General features: G+C 36.9%; 1 protein-coding gene across 9 annotated transcripts in view; it reads left to right on the top strand.

The window, feature by feature from the left end:
* ATP11B (ATPase phospholipid transporting 11B (putative)) overlaps nucleotides 1-21,158 on the top strand; it is a 65,811-nt gene that overhangs the window by 24,155 nt on the left and 20,498 nt on the right. For all 9 annotated transcript variants that reach the window (XM_031505619.2, XM_021543613.2, XM_021543561.2 and 6 more), the window contains exons 8-27: nucleotides 839-886; nucleotides 3,599-3,663; nucleotides 4,217-4,298; nucleotides 5,214-5,364; nucleotides 7,354-7,551; nucleotides 7,824-7,982; nucleotides 8,282-8,454; nucleotides 8,833-8,901; nucleotides 9,831-9,904; nucleotides 9,990-10,093; nucleotides 10,249-10,430; nucleotides 11,160-11,363; nucleotides 11,633-11,786; nucleotides 14,487-14,589; nucleotides 14,830-14,975; nucleotides 15,770-15,829; nucleotides 16,108-16,235; nucleotides 17,076-17,214; nucleotides 20,478-20,543; nucleotides 20,820-20,923. In XM_031505619.2, the coding sequence (XP_031361479.1) occupies nucleotides 839-886; nucleotides 3,599-3,663; nucleotides 4,217-4,298; nucleotides 5,214-5,364; nucleotides 7,354-7,551; nucleotides 7,824-7,982; nucleotides 8,282-8,454; nucleotides 8,833-8,901; nucleotides 9,831-9,904; nucleotides 9,990-10,093; nucleotides 10,249-10,430; nucleotides 11,160-11,363; nucleotides 11,633-11,786; nucleotides 14,487-14,589; nucleotides 14,830-14,975; nucleotides 15,770-15,829; nucleotides 16,108-16,235; nucleotides 17,076-17,214; nucleotides 20,478-20,543; nucleotides 20,820-20,923 (2,409 nt within the window). The remainder of the gene's footprint in view (nucleotides 1-838; nucleotides 887-3,598; nucleotides 3,664-4,216; nucleotides 4,299-5,213; nucleotides 5,365-7,353; nucleotides 7,552-7,823; nucleotides 7,983-8,281; nucleotides 8,455-8,832; nucleotides 8,902-9,830; nucleotides 9,905-9,989; nucleotides 10,094-10,248; nucleotides 10,431-11,159; nucleotides 11,364-11,632; nucleotides 11,787-14,486; nucleotides 14,590-14,829; nucleotides 14,976-15,769; nucleotides 15,830-16,107; nucleotides 16,236-17,075; nucleotides 17,215-20,477; nucleotides 20,544-20,819; nucleotides 20,924-21,158) is intronic.

Genomic DNA, 21,158 nt, shown 5'->3' with positions numbered 1-21,158 from the left:
CAAGTCTAACTCTGAGGATATGTGTTGCTCATATTTATTTTGTATATGCTCCAGAGAAGATTTGAAATCCATTCTTCATCAGCAGAACCTTACATTAAAAAAAGGATATCTGGGTGTGCTTTACCATCAGCAAGCAAAGTCATAGACTCTGTAAAGCAGCATCATGGGAAGTAAAAATTATGTTCCCATCCAAGTTTCTTCTGAATTGTATAATGGGAAATGATGGCTATGAAGTAGTAGTTTTTAAAATCCAAGTACACTATCGCAGTTGTTCTGAAGTAAGCTTGGAGATCTTTGAGAAATATTAAGTATTTTAAAACTAAGGTACTCAGTTTGAACAGAAGTTCAAATATTTGATATTTAGAAAATTAAGATACAATCACTATAGAAGTTTGTGTCCCCTTTTGTGGCTAGAGTCATGCTAAATAAGTGCGTGTCAGATTTTTAAATGTGTAGTAGACTGGCTTTATTAAATGAAAAGTTTCTATTTCTGGTGGATAATGTGCAAACTTTCATTTGTTGAGGAATTATTTCCTACTGAATCATCAAGAAGTCACAATCTGTTTTAAATGATAAAAATATAATCTTTTGTAGTAATTAATCAGAGTTAATAAGCTTTCTCAAATGCCTGTTCCTATGAGGGATAAATGTTTCCGTTCCTAAATGTGTCTTGTAAAATTATTGCCAGTTTTGCCATATTGATTTAGTTTGATTGTTAATAAAAGTTGATTCATTTTTTACTTGTGAACCATTAATGACTTTTTGGTAAATATAGAGAAGGTTTTTACATTTTTGAGTCTTTATGTAGATACTTCTAAGACATATCCATCTTTCATAGATTTGTTGGAAGAATAACTGTAAGTCAACAAGCTGAAGAAATAGTACGGTGAGTAAAATTGTATAAGGTGATTATTTAGAACACATGGAGGTGATTTAAATCTTGACTATCACAGGGGTTACTCTTGAATATATGAAAATGGGAGGTATTTTTATTAAGTGTATCAACTGCAGCTGCATACCTTAGATGGAGGTGAGAAAAAATGAGCGAAAGAAGTTTGTTACTACCCAGTGTTACAGATTTAATACAAGAGTTCTGGAAAGCTTGGCTGTTGTGAGACAGGTAATTTTTTTGGCACTGGTAATCAGCTGGTAACTGTTGTTATTTGTTAATTAAAGCATTTATTGATCTGAAACAATTTCCACTGACATATTATCTATCCTACAAGAGATCCCCTGTCATCAGAGGCACTGAGAAGGAGTTTTTGCAGTTGAAATTCCTAGAAATTCCTGGTTTAACAAAGCCTCTACAAATTTGTAATTTTTAGTATCTATTTCAAACTACAGCTGGACTGTGCAGATAAGTGCTTACATCTGTCACAGGCAGCACAGCTGTGCACACATAATCATGGACTCACCACCTTTCCTTGTGCAGTCACAGCAAACTTGCAATTACAAAAATCAAGATGTGAAGCCATTTACAGACTTCCATCTCGACTTCCTGGAAAGATTTCTAATTGCTGTGGGTTGGTCCCAGCTACCAGTGAGGCATCCAAACAGCTGCTCATTCAATTGCCACCACCATAACAGGATAGGAGAGAAAACAGGAAGGACAGGAGTGAGAAGAATCATGGTTTGAAAGGAAGACATAGAAATCACTCACAAGAAATTACCAAATTTTCAGAAATATTTAGCATTCCAGTTTAATTTTTATCTTGAAAGTCATTGATTGTCCAGCTTTAAAAAAAACTTTGTCACCTCTTCTGAAAAGGTGAAGTGCTGTGTGTAAATTAGTAAACAAGTAAATCTGCTATGGTTCTTTCACTCCTCTGATGTCCAAAATGTTATCCTTCACACTTTTTTTTTAGTGAAATTTCTACTTGAATTTTAAAAGACTACTGTTTTCCATGTAATATCTGCCTTCAGTCTGAGGAGCTGAATGTCTCTCAGTCTGAGGCTGGCAAACATCTGTAAACTAGAACAGTGACATGGAGTTCAGAGTAAATCGAGGTTTTCAGTGGTTTTGCAATAAATATGGAAGTGTAGCAGCCAGGTCACTTGGCCTCAAGTTCAGTGGCTTAGTCACCCTCACCAAAAGACCTCACTTATGTCACCCCCAAAAACCCACTCAGTTGTTCTCTAAGGTCACTTTTGCTACTTCATTGACAGCTTTTCAGAATTCATTCCTGCCAAGCTTGACAGATGAAGCATTGGGGTAATTTATCAAAATAATTCAGTTGACAATGTGAAACAGCTGGTTAAAGGGAGTTGGAAAAAATAATTACTGACTACTAAAATAATTTCTGACTACCAGTGGAGCTGTATCTTCTATCTAAGATAAACTTGGGTGGTCTGTGTTGTGCTGATTCAGTTTTGGTATTTTGGGTTTGTCAAGCTAGTTTTACAGAATTGAATCCAGAAATACAAGTTATGTTTCTTATATGGAAATTTTAAATGCTCAAACATTTAGTTGCTTTTAGTTCAAATTTTCACTTAAAGTCTGAGTCTAGCCTAAAATATTAACATATGTATGTTTAATTTAAAGAATCCATCATAATCTGTGAGTATAATTGATACACATGGTATTTGTGGTGGTAACTGTTACATTTACAGTAACATTTAAGTTAAATTTTTGACTGTAGGAGGTGGCTTGTGGGGTTTGGCTTTGTTTTTTATTGAGTAACTTCACCTTATTCTTTCAAAGAGACTTCAGGTTTAAGAGCTTTGTTTATATAATAGTAATCATGGCCTGTATGTGGCACAGTTAAAGGAAAGGGCTTGCATGCCAAAGCACTTAGCATCAGAACTTTTAATTCTTTTGTTTCTACCTAATATGTCAGTCTGGCTACTACAGTTGTTAAATTTCTGCTTTCATATGAAACAGTGGAAAAAATACCTTTTTTTACATTTCAGACCAACCCTGCTGGCAGTTTCTAAAGATGATACAGCTGCTGCAGTAGAACATATGGTTCCAATCTTATATTAACCTTGTTTCTAACTAGACCCTTATTTTCACAGCACTGCTTATGGTGAACGTAGCCAAAGAAATGAATGTGTTATTGTGTTGTGATAGATGTGAGGAAAAAACATCTATTTTACCTTCTGAAATTTTATCTGCTGTGTTAGGCAACAAAATTGGCACTGCTGTGGTGGTATCCATCTAATTGTTTCTTTGGTGTGAATAGCTTTTGAACTTTCTAGATCATTTCAGTCTAACAGAGGGGTAGAGGATTGGTAAATTAGCCAAACCTAAACCAGCACTTCGTGTGTACTGTGAGCTTGACTGATTTCTTGCCTGCTTCCTTCCCAAGTAGCTTGTGGCTCTCCCTAAAGCAGCCATTTGGAATATTTAGCTCAGTCAGTAGTTATAGGATAGGGAACAGTGGTGGAAGAGTATGGCAGTGACAAAAGGAGACATGAAAGGAAACAGAGTTCTGTGGAGCGTGTGGGAGCTGTGGTGAAAGGGGTAAGGTCACCGAGTTGCTGCATTGGGAATTTAGAGGGGATATAGCACAGCCTTGCATAGGAAACTGGATTTCAGTACTTTTCCAGTATACAGAACAGCTAATGTTTACATGCTGATATGTCTATTTCTTTTTAGACCTCTTGGGCCTGAAAGTCTCTTACTTCGTGGAGCAAGATTAAAAAACACTAAAGAAATATTTGGTTTGTAGACATCTAAATATTTAAAGAGTATTCTCTTCTTAAAACCTGTTGATGAACTGTGTTTTAATTCTACTTGACTGAAGAAATTGTAATAATCTTGCTGACTGTTACCTGAGGGGATGTGATTAGAGATGAAAGTAATGATATTATGCTGAAGAACCTCTAAGGATATAAAGTTCCAGCTCTGCTCTGTGAAAATATTTGAAGTGGTTCAATAAAGGAATAACTTAACTTCAATGGATAAATGACTGTTCTTACTGTTACCTATTGTTGAAGGCTTTCTCCTGAGATTTACCAGGCTGATTTCCATAAAATACATATTGAAGAGCAGTACAGTCATAATAATGAAGCGTATTAAAGTAGGTGTTAAAATTGCTTCAGTATTACTCTTTTACTACAGAAGAGTCTTGCAAATAGTATATAATACTGTTTTGTAATAAACACAGAATTACTACCACATTTTGCTTTTATCCTATATCTCTCAAAATGAAAAATTCTGCAAACTGTATTTATACAGAAAATGAAGTCTGACTCTTCCCCCCTTCCTTCCCAGGTGTTGCTGTGTATACAGGTATGGAGACAAAGATGGCATTAAATTACAAGAGTAAATCTCAGAAACGGTCAGCAGTAGAAAAGTATGTTTATTTTCTAATATCTCTCTTATTTGTAGAGCTTAGTTTTTCCTGTGTAGCCTTAAAACCCTGGTAGTCTCATCATTGAGTTATAGGCAAAGGGAAGAGAGTGTTAATTGCCTTGCCTTCAGTAGGGAGCTGTAAAGATAAAATCCATTTTTTGATATTGCATCCTTTAGTAGTGTACAAAGTGGAAATATCCAAGCTTGCTCCTGGTTGCAGGGTAGGTGTTGCTATGGTAGATACTTACATTGAATTTCTATTTATTTTAAAAAGAAAAGGAGTTCTGATATGTTGTCTTTATTCCAATTACTAAAAATCTGAGAGAGCCCCCTGGCATTCCTGTGCAAATAAATAGCTACATGCAAACAACTGTATGTAGCACAAGAGAAGTTCAGCTGTCAAAGCATGGGCAGGAAGGATGGTCTGGCTGGTTACAAAACAGGAATCAGGTGTGACTATCCTGCTGTAGCCTGGCCTGGGTTAAATGTTAAGCTAAATGTTGAGCTGCACATGGCAGTGCTCTTCTAACTGAGGAAAGAGTGTGGCCATGGGTTTCTGCTGTGCTTGTTTGTACTGGCTGCACAGCCTTGCAAGCTCCTTGGGGGAAAAGAGGACCCACACTGGGTCCCCCTGTATGGGACTGTAGGTGTGACACAAGTGAGCTGTTGGGGTGTTCCTGCACCTTAATCTAGTCTTCACATTGCCATATAGAGTTTCTCTTAGTCAGATGTAGAATTTCTTTCCCATTCTGTTGCCTGCTTGTCGCATAGCAACTTTATATCTGTATCAAGCATAGGCTACACTTTCTACAAAAAAGCCCAACAAGTTTTTGATCAATTCATGTAACCACACTGTGTCAACAGATGACGTAAAATAAACTGAAATTTCTTGCTTTATTTGTTTGCCTCTTTATAGGTCCATGAATTCCTTTTTGATTATTTATCTAATAATCCTCCTCTTTGAAGCCATTCTTAGCACTATTTTAAAGTATGCATGGCAAGCTGAAGAGAAATGGGATGAGCCTTGGTATAATGAAAAAACAGAGCATGAAAGAAACAGCAGTAAGGTAAAGTAGTTCTGCCCAGTTGCATATCTGAGGAACACTCAATGTTGTATATATTATGTCTCTATTCTATGTGTAACCACCACATGATCCACTTGCAAGTCTCTGTGCTGTTGTCTCAGTGATTTTTGAATTAGTCCCCTGTGGCGTCACCATTGTGTAGAAACATTTCTACTTCTGTTACTGGTTGGACTTTTCCTTCCTTTATGAAAAAATCAGACTTTTTGAAAACTTTTGAAAAGGCTTTGTTAGGACATATTTCTAATGGTCTGTGTTCTAATTACTGTTCTTTAGGATGTCTTTTGTCATTCCATAAAGGAAAAGAGGACGAGGAGGGCTGTTCTTGTGTATGTTCTATTGCAGTGATTTCACAGTTCAGGAATTTTGTACATTCTGTGATGTTGAGATGGTTTGGACAATTTCCTAAGGCTGTAATTTTGCTCAGGCTCCTGCTTGCCTGCACAGTTCTTTTAGAGATTGAAGGGATACTTTAAAGTGTTCCTGAAATCTGTGGTTCTGAAAAATATATCTTTTTTCAATTAGTCTGTATTTTTCTGTGTTCTCTTTAATTTTTGATTTCTGTATGAGTCTGCCTTTGTCCAAAGCAGTTCAGGAGCTTAATCTGAAATAATTGCTATGCAAGTTAGTCTAGCCTGTGGAGCCTTTCAGTTCTGAATAGAGCAGGGATAAGTATTTCCTCAATCTTTACATTCCTTTGCCATCAGGAATGTAGAGAGCCATATGTGTTTCTGCAGTGTCATTCTCCTTCTGTCATGTCTTTGTTTTTCTGTCTCCCATGTTGACTTCCACAATCTGCTTTGCATTTCTCAGCATGCTGACATCCTTACTCAGAGTTCTTTTCCTGTCCATCTCCTCCTGTGTGTGCAGATTGTTATTTCATTGCCATTGCTTGAAGAACATTCTCTAACTTAAGTAATTGTCACTACCTCTCTTAGATGAATTATTGCTCTCACGTTCTATCTGAATTTTCTGGTTTAGTCTGAAAGATCTTTTAGGCACAGAATTTGCTGAGTTTTTGTCAGCTACTTTAATTATTTATTAAATACTTACAGCTATGGTCCCTAAAGAGAAAGAACAAACATTATTTAGCTTTGCAAATTGTTGACTACTTTTATGCTTCCTTCATTTAAAACATTCTCCTGCACCAGTATCTGGTGGAGTTAAAAGAGGTAGCCTGATTTTTGTCACCCTTGCTTAATATTCAAGTGTTGGTAAGTCTTTCTGAAGTACACGTTAGATACTGAGTTTGTTGTGGGGATGAAAAAGAGACTGTAGTGCTGCATTTCAGTATTTATTAAAATTATCATACCTAGTAAAAAGAGGTTTCTCTCCTGTCACATAGGTGTTGCCTGAAATGTGTGTGTGGAACAAAATTATTTGAAGAGGCATAAAAGAAATCCACATGGTCCCTTTCTTTTTAAGTAGTCGGGATCACCCAAATCACTGGGAAGTGCCAACAAACAGGAACCCTCTTGACACTTTACTGTCCTGAAACAACAGAGTGCTTGCAGATTCCTCTGACAGCATGGAAAATCACTTGTTTGCCTTCACAATTTAGGGTTCCTCAGAAAAGCTTACATGAATGATGCTGTTTGATGGAATGGGGAACACAGTTGATTTCTCAGACCAAACTCTTTCAGAGCTGGAAAGCAAAGTCACCATGACAGTTAATATTATTTGGCAGCCCTCCTGAAAATTCAGTAGAGAGACAAAAACTAATGAACTTGTGAATTGAAACCTCCAGTCACAGCTTAAAGCAGACTTTTTGCATCAGTGTGAAGGTGTGTTACTGGGGCAACCTGCAAGTGCCTGTGTTGTCACTGGAGTGTTGTCTCTCTCATGTGTGTGGGACTTGGGATTCTCTGCCTCTCCCAGTTTGTCATTTTTCATGCATACTGAAGCATAATTAAGTTACGATGTTTCACCTGACCACTGTGGTAATCTGTACATTTTCTTTTTTTCCTCTTGTAGATCCTGAGATTTATTTCAGACTTTCTTGCTTTTCTGGTACTTTACAATTTTATCATACCCATTTCACTTTATGTGACTGTTGAGATGCAGAAATTTCTTGGATCATTTTTTATTGGCTGGGATCTTGACCTCTATCATGAAGAAACAAACCAGAGAGCACAAGTAAATACTTCAGACCTCAATGAGGAATTGGGACAGGTAAAAAAATATGTTGTCTGTTGGATTTTTTTCACCTATTTTCTACTTAGTTTTTAATATTAAAATTTGTTACTGTGGGCTTTTTATTACTTGTGATATGACTTCTGATTAATTTTAAAATAAGGTATAAAAACCTGATGGCAGAAGTTAAAATTCTTATAGGATTAAAAAAATCTGTGTAATAGAAAGTGTGACTGGAGATTATTGTATCTTTTTTTCTTCTAACAAGTACATGCAATTCAAGTTTGTGTTTTTGCTTTATTTTACAAAAGGTAGAGTATGTGTTTACAGACAAAACTGGTACATTAACTGAAAATGAGATGCAGTTTCGGGAGTGCTCTATTAATGGCATAAAGTACCAAGAGGTCAATGGTAAACTAACTCCAGAAGGATTTTCTGAAGATTCTCCAGATGGAAATAGGCATGGTTTGGTAAGGCTTTTTGGTTTTCCAACTGTTAGTCATCCTAGTTGGAAAATGTTTTATTTCAGAGAAATCCTCGTGTACCATTAGCATAAAAAAAACCTCAGCCCAAACATAAATCAGAATTTCTGAATAGTTTGAAGCTTTCAAGTGTCACTGAACAAATAATATTTATTAGACATGTTGAGATATGATTATTTAACATGAAATGCTTGGCAGATTTCTAAGTAAAACCACTTTTTTCTTAATTGTATTCAAAACTGGGTTGATATGTAAATGTTACAAGTCAAGTTTTTTCTTTCTTCTAGGTGAAAGAGGAAGAGCTCTTCTTGAAAGCAGTTTGTCTGTGTCATACAGTGCAGATCAATGCAGATCAGACAGATGGTGCTGATGGTCCCTGGCATGCCAATGGAATAACAGCCCCCCTGGAATATTATGCTTCTTCCCCAGATGAGAAGGCTTTGGTGGAAGCTGCGAGCCGGTGAGCAGCACTGCCAGGGCTGTCTGACACAGGAATTGCCTGCCAGGGCAACCTTACAAATGGCTCAGGACACTGGTGAAGCCCAGGGCCTGGCACTGCCACCTTACTGGGAAAACATTCAGATGCAAAATACACAGCCCCCTAGGTGTATTATAAAGTGATGATTTAAAATATTTATGAAAATAGCTGAGAAATTACAGTGGTCAGAGTATGATGTGAATAAAATACTGCAGAAATGGGCATTCTTAATTTTCCTTAGAAGGAGAGTACAAGTAATGGGGTGTGACAGTCTTTTTCTTCCCTGCCATCTTCCCCTCCCTCCATTAATAGGCATTTTGTCTCAATTGATACTTAAATGTATATTTTCTTTACTTTTAGGGTTGGAGTAGTATTTACTGGAATTAGTGGAGACAGTATGGAAGTAAAAAGTCTTGGAAAACCAGAGAGGTATTTGGTTTTTTATCTTGATTATTTTGAAGGCTGGAACAGCAGTGAAAATTAATGTAATATTCTCCTCTTAATCCTCTTTGTTCATAAGCAAACCTTGCCTTTCCACAGCGTGCTCTGTTTAATGCTTTTCCCTTGATGTCTTCAAGACAGCTTGCATCTTATTCCTTACCAATTGTAGCTGAGATGCAAGAATTTTGTGTGAGTTACTCTGTGTAGGTGTGTGTTGTAACAGTTTGTATTTTTGCCCATTCCTCAAAGGTTGAGACTGTAGCAGGGTTGGAAAACTGAATTGCTTATTCAAGTCTTGTTTCAGTTCTCGAAATTCCCAGAATTAGTCTCGTCTGTGCATAATCTAATCAGATATTTTAAACTTTCCTAAAATGAGTACAAATTATTAATAACTGTATATCTGGAGTATGCCATAACTCCTTTTACTCATTTGGTCTGTCAGCTAGTTGGCAGTACTTTGAATTTAAATGTCTAAAATTAATTTTTTAAGCTAGTGGTAACATAACAAAAACTGATCCACTTACCACAGCACACACACTTTTTAGACAGTCTAGACTTTTTACAAATTTGTCAGAAACAAAATGTAGTTTTCAAAGTTATACTTGAAGTAACAACAGAACGATGAAGAAATAGATAGGAGCTGCTTGTAATTGCCAAATGTCAAGTTAGTATTCAGAAAGCTATTCCTGTTGGTAGAAGAACCTTTTATTCTTACAGAATGGAATTAAGCATATATAAACTGATAAAAAACACTGAACGATGATTGTTGTTCAGCAGTGCTTTTAGAGTTTCTGTACAAAAATGACACTTTGAGGAAAGGTCTGTGGTGTAAGAGTCTATTTATAAGTAATTGTCTTTGGAAATTTATTTCTAAAAATGTTTTATTCTCATTCCCTCTTTTAAAACACAAAATACAGGTATAAATTGCTTCATGTATTGGAGTTCGATCCAAATCGCAGACGAATGAGTGTCATTGTAGAGAGTCCCTCAGGTACGTGATCAGAAATTGCACAAGCAGCACTTGAGGACTTCTTAAACAACATTATTTTTAATTTCAGTTTTGTTTGACTTTCTAGGGGAGAAGCTTTTATTCACAAAGGGAGCAGAATCTTCCATTCTTCCTCGTAGTAAGAGTGGAGAAATAGATAAAACAAGGATACATGTGGATGAATTTGCTTTGGTAAGTGTATATGCTTGCCCAACTCCCAGCCTCAGCTGATTAGAAGAAAATTCATGCAGTATAAATTTTGACTTGAAGTGAAAAAATTGCTGGTGACTCCTTCTTGTTAGACAGAATCTTGTCTACTCTGAATGTAGTCTTTTATTTTTTTGCAGAAAGGCCTAAGAACTTTGTGTGTGGCCTACAGAAGATTCACACCCGAGGAGTACCAAGAAATTGGCAAACGCCTTCATGAGGCCAGGACTGCCTTACAGCAGCGGGAGGAGAGATTAGCAGATGTGTTCAACTTCATAGAAAGGGATCTGGAATTACTTGGGGCTACAGGAGTAGAAGACAAGTATGCCACGGAGTTACTGCTATCTATGCTCTAACCCAGCGAGTTTAGGATTTATACTTGAAATGCAAAGTGTGAAAAGCTCTCCCACTATGACCAAAAGTTCTGTGCTATTCTTCTTTAGTATGTTTGCCTTTGGATTGAGGCAGATTCAAAACAAAACTTGTACCAACTGATTCTGTCTTAATAACAGTGATGTACAGTGTGTTTCATCAAGAGAGATGTCATGTATGTGAATGGGAATAGTTGCAACAAATATTTAGTGTAACAGCAAATTCCTTAGGAAAGTTTCTACACACAGCTCCTTTGCAAAGCATTCTGCTCGTGCTCTGTAGGTCACAGGGTGTGTTGTACACTGAAGTGGGCACATGGGGCTTGAGAAGCTTTTCATGCACCACAATAGCCAGGAATTATTGTGGACTGTTTTAAAGCTTCTCAAATGCAGTGACAGTGCCTAGTTTAAATCAAGATATGCTTAGTTTTTACGCTTACAAATTTTTGCTCCCTTAGAAGGATTGAAGTTTAGTTTTTGTTTCATCAAGACCTTTGTTTTGTTGTTGGTAACAGGATATCATTTGCCACGCTATGATTCTCTGAAAATACATGTAACATTGGAAAGGCACACTTAACTCACCATGACAGTGGGGTTACAGTGGTAGCATGGGGTTACTGTATGAGCTCTTTTGTTTGTAAAGTGTTCAGTTGGTTATTTAAGATTTTTCTTGTTTTTAGACTTCAGGAAAAAGTCCAAGAAACTATAGAAGCCCTCAGGCTGGCTGGTATCAAAGTGTGGGTGCTCACTGGAGACAAGCACGAAACAGCTGTTAGTGTCAGTTTGTCCTGTGGACACTTTCACAGAACCATGAACATCCTTGAGCTTGTGCAGCACAAGTCAGACAGTACCTGTGCAGAACAGCTGAGGCAGCTAGCCAAGAGGTAAAATACCTGAGATGTCACTATCTCATTGATGATCTTAGCTTGGGTTGCTTTCATTTTTAAGTTTTATGGCAGTCTCTTTGATGCATGTGCCAAAGAGGTTGTCTTTAAAAAAAAAAAAATTATTAATATCATACCAGACTGGAAGAAGTAGTCTGTCTGGCAGATTAACTCCTTTGCTTATTGTCTGGCCAACAACATAGTTTATAGCAAAAATGGAATTTTACCATTAACACTGGTACAAAGTCAACATTTTTGTCCCTGAATAGAATAAAGGAAGACCATGTTATCCAGCATGGACTGGTTGTGGATGGGACCAGCCTCTCTCTTGCACTCAGGGAACATGAAAAACTGTTCATGGAAGTTTGCAAAAACTGTTCTGCAGTGTTGTGCTGTCGCATGGCCCCCCTTCAGAAAGCAAAGGTGAGTGAGAATATAGTCAGGGTTGCCTTTGAAGTATTTTTATCATACTTTGAGGAGGCAAGGATTTCTTTGTTTGTCTGACCGTTTTTATGACCTCTGAATCCTTGTTAAATTCAGACCTAGAGTTAGTTTGCTAAGAAGTTTCAGCACATGTGTTTGAAAATATGCAAGTGGATGGAGAAATCAAAATACTGCCAAGCTCAACTTTATTCTGCCTCTTGAATGTTCAGTAAGGCAGCAGCTCTCCCAGTCTCCTGCATGCTTTTGCCTTAGCTGCTCCATCACTTCTCCAGTCCTAAAAACTAAATTGAAAATTCATGAACCTGAAAGGAGGAACTGCTTCTCTAAATGTTTTAAAAATATCCAAGTTTGAGGAAGAAGTAAAAAGAAAGGGAAGACAAGGCCTGGTCTCTAGGAAAGGTTTGCCTTAATGCTCTCTTGTTATACCATTTTTCCTTCACATGTACTGAACTTTGCTCAAATACATGTTGGATAAGATTTGTATTTTTGGTGATCAAATTCATATCTTTGGTGTTGTTTTTTTTTTTTGGACTCCAGAAAGCTAAGATCTGAAGGACTATAATATTCTTTTCTTTTGAAATTTTCTCTTCATGAGAAGACATCTCTTTTCCTTAAAGCTCTAGGAAACCCTTCTGTGAGGTATTAGATTTTCAAGAGGCAGGCTGTTTTACTGTAACAGAAGTGACCTGTTAGGAGGTCACTCTTCCTTCAGAGTTCTCATGCAGTCTTTAGAATCACTTCGGTATAGAACTGTTCACCTGGTATGGTATCAGTTTCAGTGATATGTTGAAAGGAAGTTGTAGCTACACTGAGTAAACCAATCTGTTGGATATGTCAACTCTGTACATTCTCTTGGTTGAAATTTTTGCCATCCTGTCTCTTTAAGGTGCAGTTATTTGTCAGTGTCGTATCCTTGTTCTTATTTTGTCATTTAACTTGATTTATAATGTTTTGTACTGCTTTCCTTAATTCTTCTCCTCACCAGCAGATAATGGAGATTATTTCCTGTCTTGAGTCATGAAGTACAGCAAAATGTAATTTTAATTGCAGTGAATTTTTAATTTCAAACATTGAAGTATATAAATCACCAAGACAGATGCCATACAACTTGAGGGGTAGGGAAGGAAGTGCAGGGTAGTTTAGACTAGTCTTGCACATTATTTTTTGCTGTAGGCAAGCTTTTTGTGAGATTTATTCCAAGATTAAGCTGGAACTCAGTTTAATACTTCCTACATATTTAATTATAATGCATGTTAATGTTTGGTTAGTGGTCTCACTACTAATTTTGGTATGTTTTATGACTCAAAATCTTGTTTAAACATCATCATTTCAGTCATTTGGAGCTACTGCTGATTGCTGCTGTTAACATTTGCTAAAGGATTTGTCTTGACCTTTTCACATAGATGTTTGCCTGTCCAAATTACCCAAGCCTTGGGGGTTTCAAGAGGACTGATATGGGTGACATCCTGCAGCCTTGTTCCCTCTCTAAGGCTGCTTCCTAGGATCTAATACTAAATGTATTTGAAGAAATTACCCCTTAGGAATGGGGAACTTTTAAACTTGAATAATAATACCTGCAATTAGGGAATGTATTCTAACAATCAGGTGGATTTCTCTGAGCTGTGGACTTTGTTTAATCACTGTTGCATTCCTCATGTGAATTCCCACTCCTGTGAATCAATGTCCTGACACTGCCAGCCACAGCTCAATTACTCCAATGCAGTTTTTTGTGTCTACTTAACTTCATGCAGTTGCTCCATTAATATTTCCTTTTGGGGTTTCTGGAACTTGAGGGGGAAAATGTTTTTTCATACATATTTAGTTCCTTGATTTTGGAAAACCTCTTGGTCTGTGTTCATATCTTTACCTGCACCCACTTACAACTGAATTAGTGAAGCTTCTACCTTAAACTAGAGCTCTGTGGGAGGTCAATGAATCACTAATTCTCCTTAACTAAAAGCCTCATCTAACTAGCTCCTTTGTATTTAGAATATTATTGACACTTGTATTAAAGATCTGTTATTGCTGCTTCTCTTCTGAGTATTTTAGGGCCTTGCATGTCAACCATTTTTTCCCTCATTCTGTCATATCTTCTTCTGTTTCTTTGTCAGTTGAGGATACCCCTTGATGATAATGAAGTTGCTTTAGAAAGAAGCTATTTTCCTTAATTATGGCATATTGATCTTTTAGCTAATACATTTGCTTTTTCAAATTCTTCTTTCACCTGGATCAGTTCCGTTAATTATAAATATGAAGAATCTGGGTTTATTAAAGGGCATTAAATCTGTATTGATCTGTAAGTAAATTTTCTGTTCGAAATTTTACTTGACTTTGTTTTGTATGACAAAGCACCAAGCTAAGAGTTGTAACAGAACATTGAAATAAGAACAGGAAAATAGGCTCAAGGCAGATATAATATTTAAATCAGGTTTGTGCTCTAAAACAGGCAGCTTTTCTAAAAAGAAAGAATTCTTTTCTAAAGAAGGAATTAATATATGCATGTGATATGCCAAAGATATTTTTTACCCAAACATGCATGTTAATAAATTAGATATTATTAGATAAATGTAGATATTAATTATATCTACAGATAGGCAGCTAACTGATATACTTGGGAATTGCTGGCATGGTTTGTAGGTAGACTGTTTAATCTGAAAGTGTTTAATTTTCTTTCTCCAGGTGGTTCGACTGTTAAAAACCTCTCCAGAGAAGCCCATAACGCTGGCGATCGGAGATGGTGCTAATGATGTCAGCATGATCCAGGAGGCCCACGTTGGCATAGGTAACTTCCTTCTGTCTCCACCAAGTGGGGCTTCTTTCCTTGAATCAGCATCAGATGAGCAGCTTCCTTTAGTTGTGAGTGTGAGGAATAATGTCTTCCTTTGCAACACTGCTGAAGTCTTTGCAGTGTTGAAGTGCAGGAAGACAGAGCTGTAGCTTCAGATGTATGGTGTTGGGCTTTTTAAACTTCAGTTTTGGTTCCACTTAACCTGTTTTGTGTTTTGTTTCCCAAATATTACAGGAATCATGGGCAAGGAAGGAAGGCAAGCTGTAAGAAACAGTGACTATGCAATAGCACGGTTTAAATTCCTCTCCAAGTTGCTTTTTGTTCATGGGCACTTTTACTATATTAGAATAGCAACCCTTGTACAGTACTTTTTTTATAAGGTGAGTTTTTTCCCAGCAAGAAAATTATTTCAGATCTGAGATTCTTGTTGGGATCAGGTTAAATATCTCTGTTTAAACATGTTTTCTGGACTATTTTATTTTATGCAGTAATTTAACTGTGAAATTGTTTAGTCTTTCCACCTGGAAATAGGCTTTAAATACTGCAGTGAGTTTGTCTAGACTGAGATAGGGATGTTTTTGTTTTCTCAAGGCAGGGATTTTGTTTGTTTGGTTGGGGTTCTTATGGTTTTCTTTTTTTACTTGTTCATCAGTTTTCATAACAAGTCAAAACTCACTATCTTTATTGAATTTTTCTGGGATTTCAGCTTTGGCTCCCAAGTCCTTTTTGAAGCTGTTTTCTTTCATTTAATGACAATAGCATGGTGTTACATTTTGATTTCTTCTTTGTTTACTTCCATGCAACAAACACATAGGAGCACAGCACAGCTTTATTGAATAAAATGTGGAATCTATTCAGCAAAGACATTCTTAAAAAGAAACTGAAGGGGGAAATGAATGGGTTTCTTCTACTTAATTACTACTTAGACTCCTGTAGTGAGATGTGCTCATCAAGCATATATAGTTAAGCTCATACTTTTCATGTTCTTTGTCCCAAAGGACAAACAAACAAAATATCCTCTCAACTAAAGCATCTTGCTTTACTTTGCCAAGTAAAATGCTGAAAGGCTGTGTGCTCTCCCTGTGTGAGCAGCTTGTGAGAGTTAACAATTTCTTTTAGGGCTGTGAGGCATGTACTAAGGATTAACTATTTCCTTAATTTCTCTTTATTTCAGAATGTGTGCTTTATTACACCACAATTTTTATATCAGTTCTTCTGTTTGTTTTCACAACAAGTAAGTATTGCATGCCTGACTTCTTGTCTGTGAAACACTCGAGGTCTATAATTAAAGAAAATACAAGGGAGACACAAGGAGCAGTAGAGATGTTACACTTAGCAAATACCCAGCTCTTTTTTATGTATTTGGTAGCTGATGTTATTAGATTGTTTTGTGAGTGCAGCTGTTTTCCTAACTAGCAAATTAATGTAACTGATCATTTGTTGCTGCTATAAGAGTGCTAATTAATCTTTACTGATTCCAAGGCATAAAATGCTTTTTGCTTTCTTTTGCAGACGCTCTATGACAGTGTGTACCTGACTTTGTACAATATTTGTTTCACTTCCCTGCCTGTCCTCATCTACAGTCTTTTTGAGCAGCATGTGCACCCGCATGTATTGCAGAGTAAACCTGTGCTCTACAGGTATGTATGTCCTGCATCAATTCCCACAGGGGCTCATCTTGTACAGCAGCAGTGGCATCTGCACAGCTCTGAACTTGCTATTAGGCATTTGTACAATAATTATCTGTAATTTAGGCATTTTTAGTAACTATCTTGATGAGGAAGAATTGAAGCTACATAGTTCTCATCCTAAAAGTTAATTAAAAGGAGTGTTTTAAAGAGAAGTGTCTTTTTATGTCAGCCATGTTGTGAGTGAAGAGCACTGAGCACTTGGTCAGCTTACATGATTGGCAGCCTTCTCCATTACATGTAGGAGATGAAAATCACTCAAACAAGGAGAATGAAAAACTAGGACACCATGATTAGGGCAATCACCACCAAAAAAATCCTTTACTAAGAGGAAGAGGATAGAATTAGATGTCCTCCCAGTGGTAGCATGTTGCACTGCATACTGCTTTTTGGAAAAAAAAGTAGGTATTTTTTTAAAAAAGAGATATCTTCTCTCAGATGTTTCTCTTTTTGTAAAGATCTTTTAAGCAGAGCAAGGGGTAAGTATCAGGAGATTTGGCTTTTTCTTCCTCTTGCAGTTCTACCTCCAGGGACAAGAATTCTAGTTTGTGCTATTTTGATTTTGACCCATTAGAGACCCTTAAAGAGATCCTTAAAGCAGAGCCAGATCATGAGAGCTCAGAGTTCTTTTTTTGCCCATGATTTCTGTATTTTTTTCATATGTCAGCATTTGTTTTAATGTGTCTTGGTGCAGCTGAAAGTTGCATTTATTCAAAGCAGTAGCAGTCATGCAGTGTGGATAGCTGATGATTATGGACAGTATGAATTCCAAAATCTGTTTTATTTCTGCAGAGACATCAGTAAAAATGCCCATCTGGGGTTTAAACCATTTCTTTACTGGACCATCTTGGGCTTCTTTCATGCATTTGTTTTCTTTTATGGCTCGTATCTTCTAATGGGAGAAGATACTTCTCTGCTGGGAAATGGCCAGGTAAAATAGCACAAGTGTTATTCTATTACTGTATTTTGTGTTAGTATTTCTTAGTGCTTTTTTGAAAAATCTTCCTGTGTCCAAGACATTTTGTTTTTATGAACTACAGTTGTCAAAGATTCTTCGTCACTATTTATGTGTGCTCTCAAGAGTAACATTTCTTAGCATGGAATTGTAAGGTGTTGTCAGAAAGCATATGTCTCTGAAGACCATGTCTTTCAAGATAATAGATGTATCATGGTTGTCTTAAACTTTGCTGTATTTCATAAACTGTTTTTGTCAAAATCCTATTTCATAATGTCAGCAAATAAGAATATATATTCATTCATTCAAAATTAATTTTGAATTGGACTTAATTGAAAAGTCAAGCAGTGGCTTCTCAGTAGCTGTTATAAAATTAGGCTGAAAGTTGGCAAAAGTCTTAAAGCTTCTCCTGAAAATATGTTATTTTAATTACTGTGAATTTTTCTAAATTTAGTGGTACAAGCTGCTTTTAAATTATGGTTTTTATTCAATAAGTGTTTTTAAGGTCATACCTTCATGAAATCATCATACACGAATTTGACACTTTGTATTTTAAAACTGTTAAAGTTCACAAGAAGACTCAATCAAAAAACTCAAAAGCTTGAACAAAACCATTTTAAGTCTGTTTCCTTATTCCCCTTGGTTCTGAGTTAGTTAAGTCAATTTAAAACAATTAGATTCCGATTTTTCCCTTGTTAAATATGGGTAGTAATGGAAAAATACATTTGTTTCTGATTATGCCATACTTAATACTGGCATGAAGAACTTGCCAGTTGTCATAATGCTTGGCAGAGTTCCAAGTTAGGGCACAAGGGACAAAAGCAGCATCCTGCTGAATTCCCAGTGTCACCTGTGCCAGGGAGTGGGTGTGAGCTCAGGAGGTTTAGTCAGAAATGCAGTGATGTTCAGACAGGGAACAGAATGGTCCTGAGGGGCTGCAGGCAGAGCTGGTGGCTGGCAGTGTCCCTGTAGAGGGAGGAGCAGCGAAGGGAGAGTGGTGCAGCCACCTGGAGCATCCATTCCATCATCAGATGTTTGTTAAGAATGTTAAAACAATTGTGCTTTAGACTAAAATGGCTCTTCCCAGCTGAGGCATGAGAGTGTCCTCTCTTGTCATTTGTTACAAGATGTGGGATTTGAAATTCTTGAGAGGTTGTAAAGGTCCTTCAGGACTCTTGTAATGAGGTAATTTTAGACTATGAGTCAGTGTGTGTGGTGCATCCATCGTTGGTTGTCAAAGCACCTCACTTCAAAATTGCTTGGTAAATGTCCACGGGGCAGGAAGAGATTTCTCCCATTGTATTTAGTAACAACTCTTTGGTTTGGGGAGTTGGCAGCTGCCCTTTAGCTTCTTACGTGATATGACTTCAATAAATTCTAAGACTTTTCTGGGTTTTAGTTACTCTGCCTCTGTGTTTGCTAAAAGATGTTGATTAGAACTGGTAGAACTGTGCAACACATATTCCACTGTGTTGCAGTGGAATATCTGCGTTGCATAGTTTCTTGCAAATTTAATGTGTGCTTGGAAAAGCCAAAATTAAGGGCAGGAGGATTTTGTGTGCTGCTGAAGTGCTTTCTTAAGTCCTCAAGAATTGATCACCTGTACAGATCTGTGGTAGAGGGTAGTGTTAGTGAAAGGCCTCACATTTCCATTCCAAGTTCTCAGTTCAGAGCACAGCAGAATAGAAGAGATGGTAAATAATTTGTTAATGCTGGTGCTTTGTTAGGCTTACCTCAACACATTGTGCAACAACTTGATCTTTTAGTTGTTTTTTCTCCCCCCTTTTTCATGCTGTGCATGTCGTCAGATATTGAAACCTAACAGGCAAATGGTAAGAGTTTAGAAAAGGAGGAGATACAAAATATTGTATCTGTTATTTCATAGGATTAAAGGACGCAGCATCTGCAGTGTAAATGTGTTCAAAAATAAAATGGTGGCAAGAACCTGTGCGTGTTTTGCATTCTAACTCTGACCATTGAGAGCAGTGTTAGCAAAGACACTTTCTTTCACAGGTCACTCAGGAGAAGTTTAATTTTGCTTTTAAGATGAATATTGCAGCAGTTAACAATAAGCACATTACTTGTTAACCATTGCTGTTGGTGGGACAAGTAAATCCAAGGCTTCAAGAAGGCATGTTATCACAAAGATCTTTAAAATTATCAGTAAATCCAGACTCATGGCTGCCTCTGTTTTGTACCTTATATATAGATGAGAGAAGTGGGTGTGAGATCTGTCCTCAGGCTGTTGGGATTTTCTGTCAGAGCTCTGCAACAAGAACTACAACTGTGTGAATCCCAGTTCTGTGCCCCTGTGCTGTCCTGACACATTTAGCTCTAGGATGACCCTGGTTGTCTGTCTGCATGTGGTACCTTCCTCCTTGCTTGCTTAGTCTGCTACCAGTAAATCCAACTCTGAGGATTTGGTCATTGTTCAGTTTGTCAGTGGCAAAAACAGCTGTGAAACAGCCACAGCTTCCCTGTGATCCCCCAGCCAGGGGGACCTGGTGTAGAATGGCAGCCCTGAGTAGCATGTGTGTCGATAGATACGACTTCAGCATCCCTGCTTGGTTGTCAGAGCTGAGATTTTATTGTTGTAGACCTTGTTCAGAGTTTTGATAGTTTAATTTATGAGCACAAGAGAATACAAAAGTGACAGATTTCAGTGTTTCAGAATTAGAGCTTAATTTTGTGTTTCTTAGCCTTGAAACAAAGTGTCTTTTCCTTAGAATTTTCTTTATAAAATACAATGGCACCATTATTTTTGAATTGTATAATTGTGCTTGAGGTTAAAAGTGAACCTTCATTTGATGCTGCATGTTTAAAATTATCTGGAAGTATTTAAACTCAAAAGTGTTTTGCACTTAAAGTGAATACCTTCCACCCAATATTTCCTTTCTATTGGACGCTTATAATTGATCAAATTGGTATCTTCATTTCCCTACCATTTCATATTACTTTTTTGACCTTTTTTTTTTTCATATTTCATGTAGCCTTTGTGGTGATTTGTTTTGAACCAAAAAGAAAGATGACTTGGGAGTTGTTAACTATGCTCTTATAATAACCTGTATTTTTTCAAGTAGTTTGTGTTGTAGCCTCCTTGCTTTTTTCATGATGATTACTTGTCACAAGCTTATGTCTTATATCTTTAGTGTAGATAACTTGAGAAGAATTTAACTTACTGTGAATGCCCTTAACTGATGTTTTTTTATTCCATGATTTTTGCCTTGCCATTTTCTTAGATGTTTGGGAACTGGACATTTGGTACTTTGGTCTTCACCGTTATGGTTATAACTGTTACGATGAAGGTATGATATCACACTGACTGCTCTTTGGGTCTGGATGTGTAGGCAAATATGTAACAAAGCAGTAATTTTAAATTTATTCCAAAGTTACTGATCCTTGGGGGTTCCAGACCTTTATGTTTAGTTTCAACAGTGGTTGAAATTTTTCTTTAGTTTTTGTGTGTTACAACAATATTTAGTGTTTGGGATGGAAGTTCATCAGTGTGTTCTGACTGGTATTTATAGTTTCCTGTGAAGTGGGTGGAAAACAGAAGCTCACTGAAGTTATCTCTGTTTTAGATGGCACTAGAAACTCACTTCTGGACATGGATAAACCATTTTGTTACGTGGGGATCCATTGTATTTTATTTCATATTCTCCTTGTTTTACGGGGGAATTATCTGGTAAGTGATTTTCCCCCCATCCTTTTTATTACATGTAATATCAATGAAGCTAAAAACCACAGAATTACTATGTTCCACCACTTTGTTCTGAATTTTGTGATAGTTTTGTGATAAAAAGGCTTTAAATCTAAGACTGCCACTTGCTTTTGCTGATTTTTTGAAAAATTTAAGTGCTGTTGTGCTGTCCTATGCTAAAGGACACACAGTATCTGTCTCTGACAGCCTGTAACTATAA

Source organism: Lonchura striata, chromosome 10 (genome assembly GCF_046129695.1).
Source record: "Lonchura striata isolate bLonStr1 chromosome 10, bLonStr1.mat, whole genome shotgun sequence".
NCBI lineage: Eukaryota > Metazoa > Chordata > Aves > Passeriformes > Estrildidae > Lonchura > Lonchura striata.
Note: the sequence above shows the minus strand (reverse complement) of the source record. Positions and strands in the feature narration are given on the sequence as shown.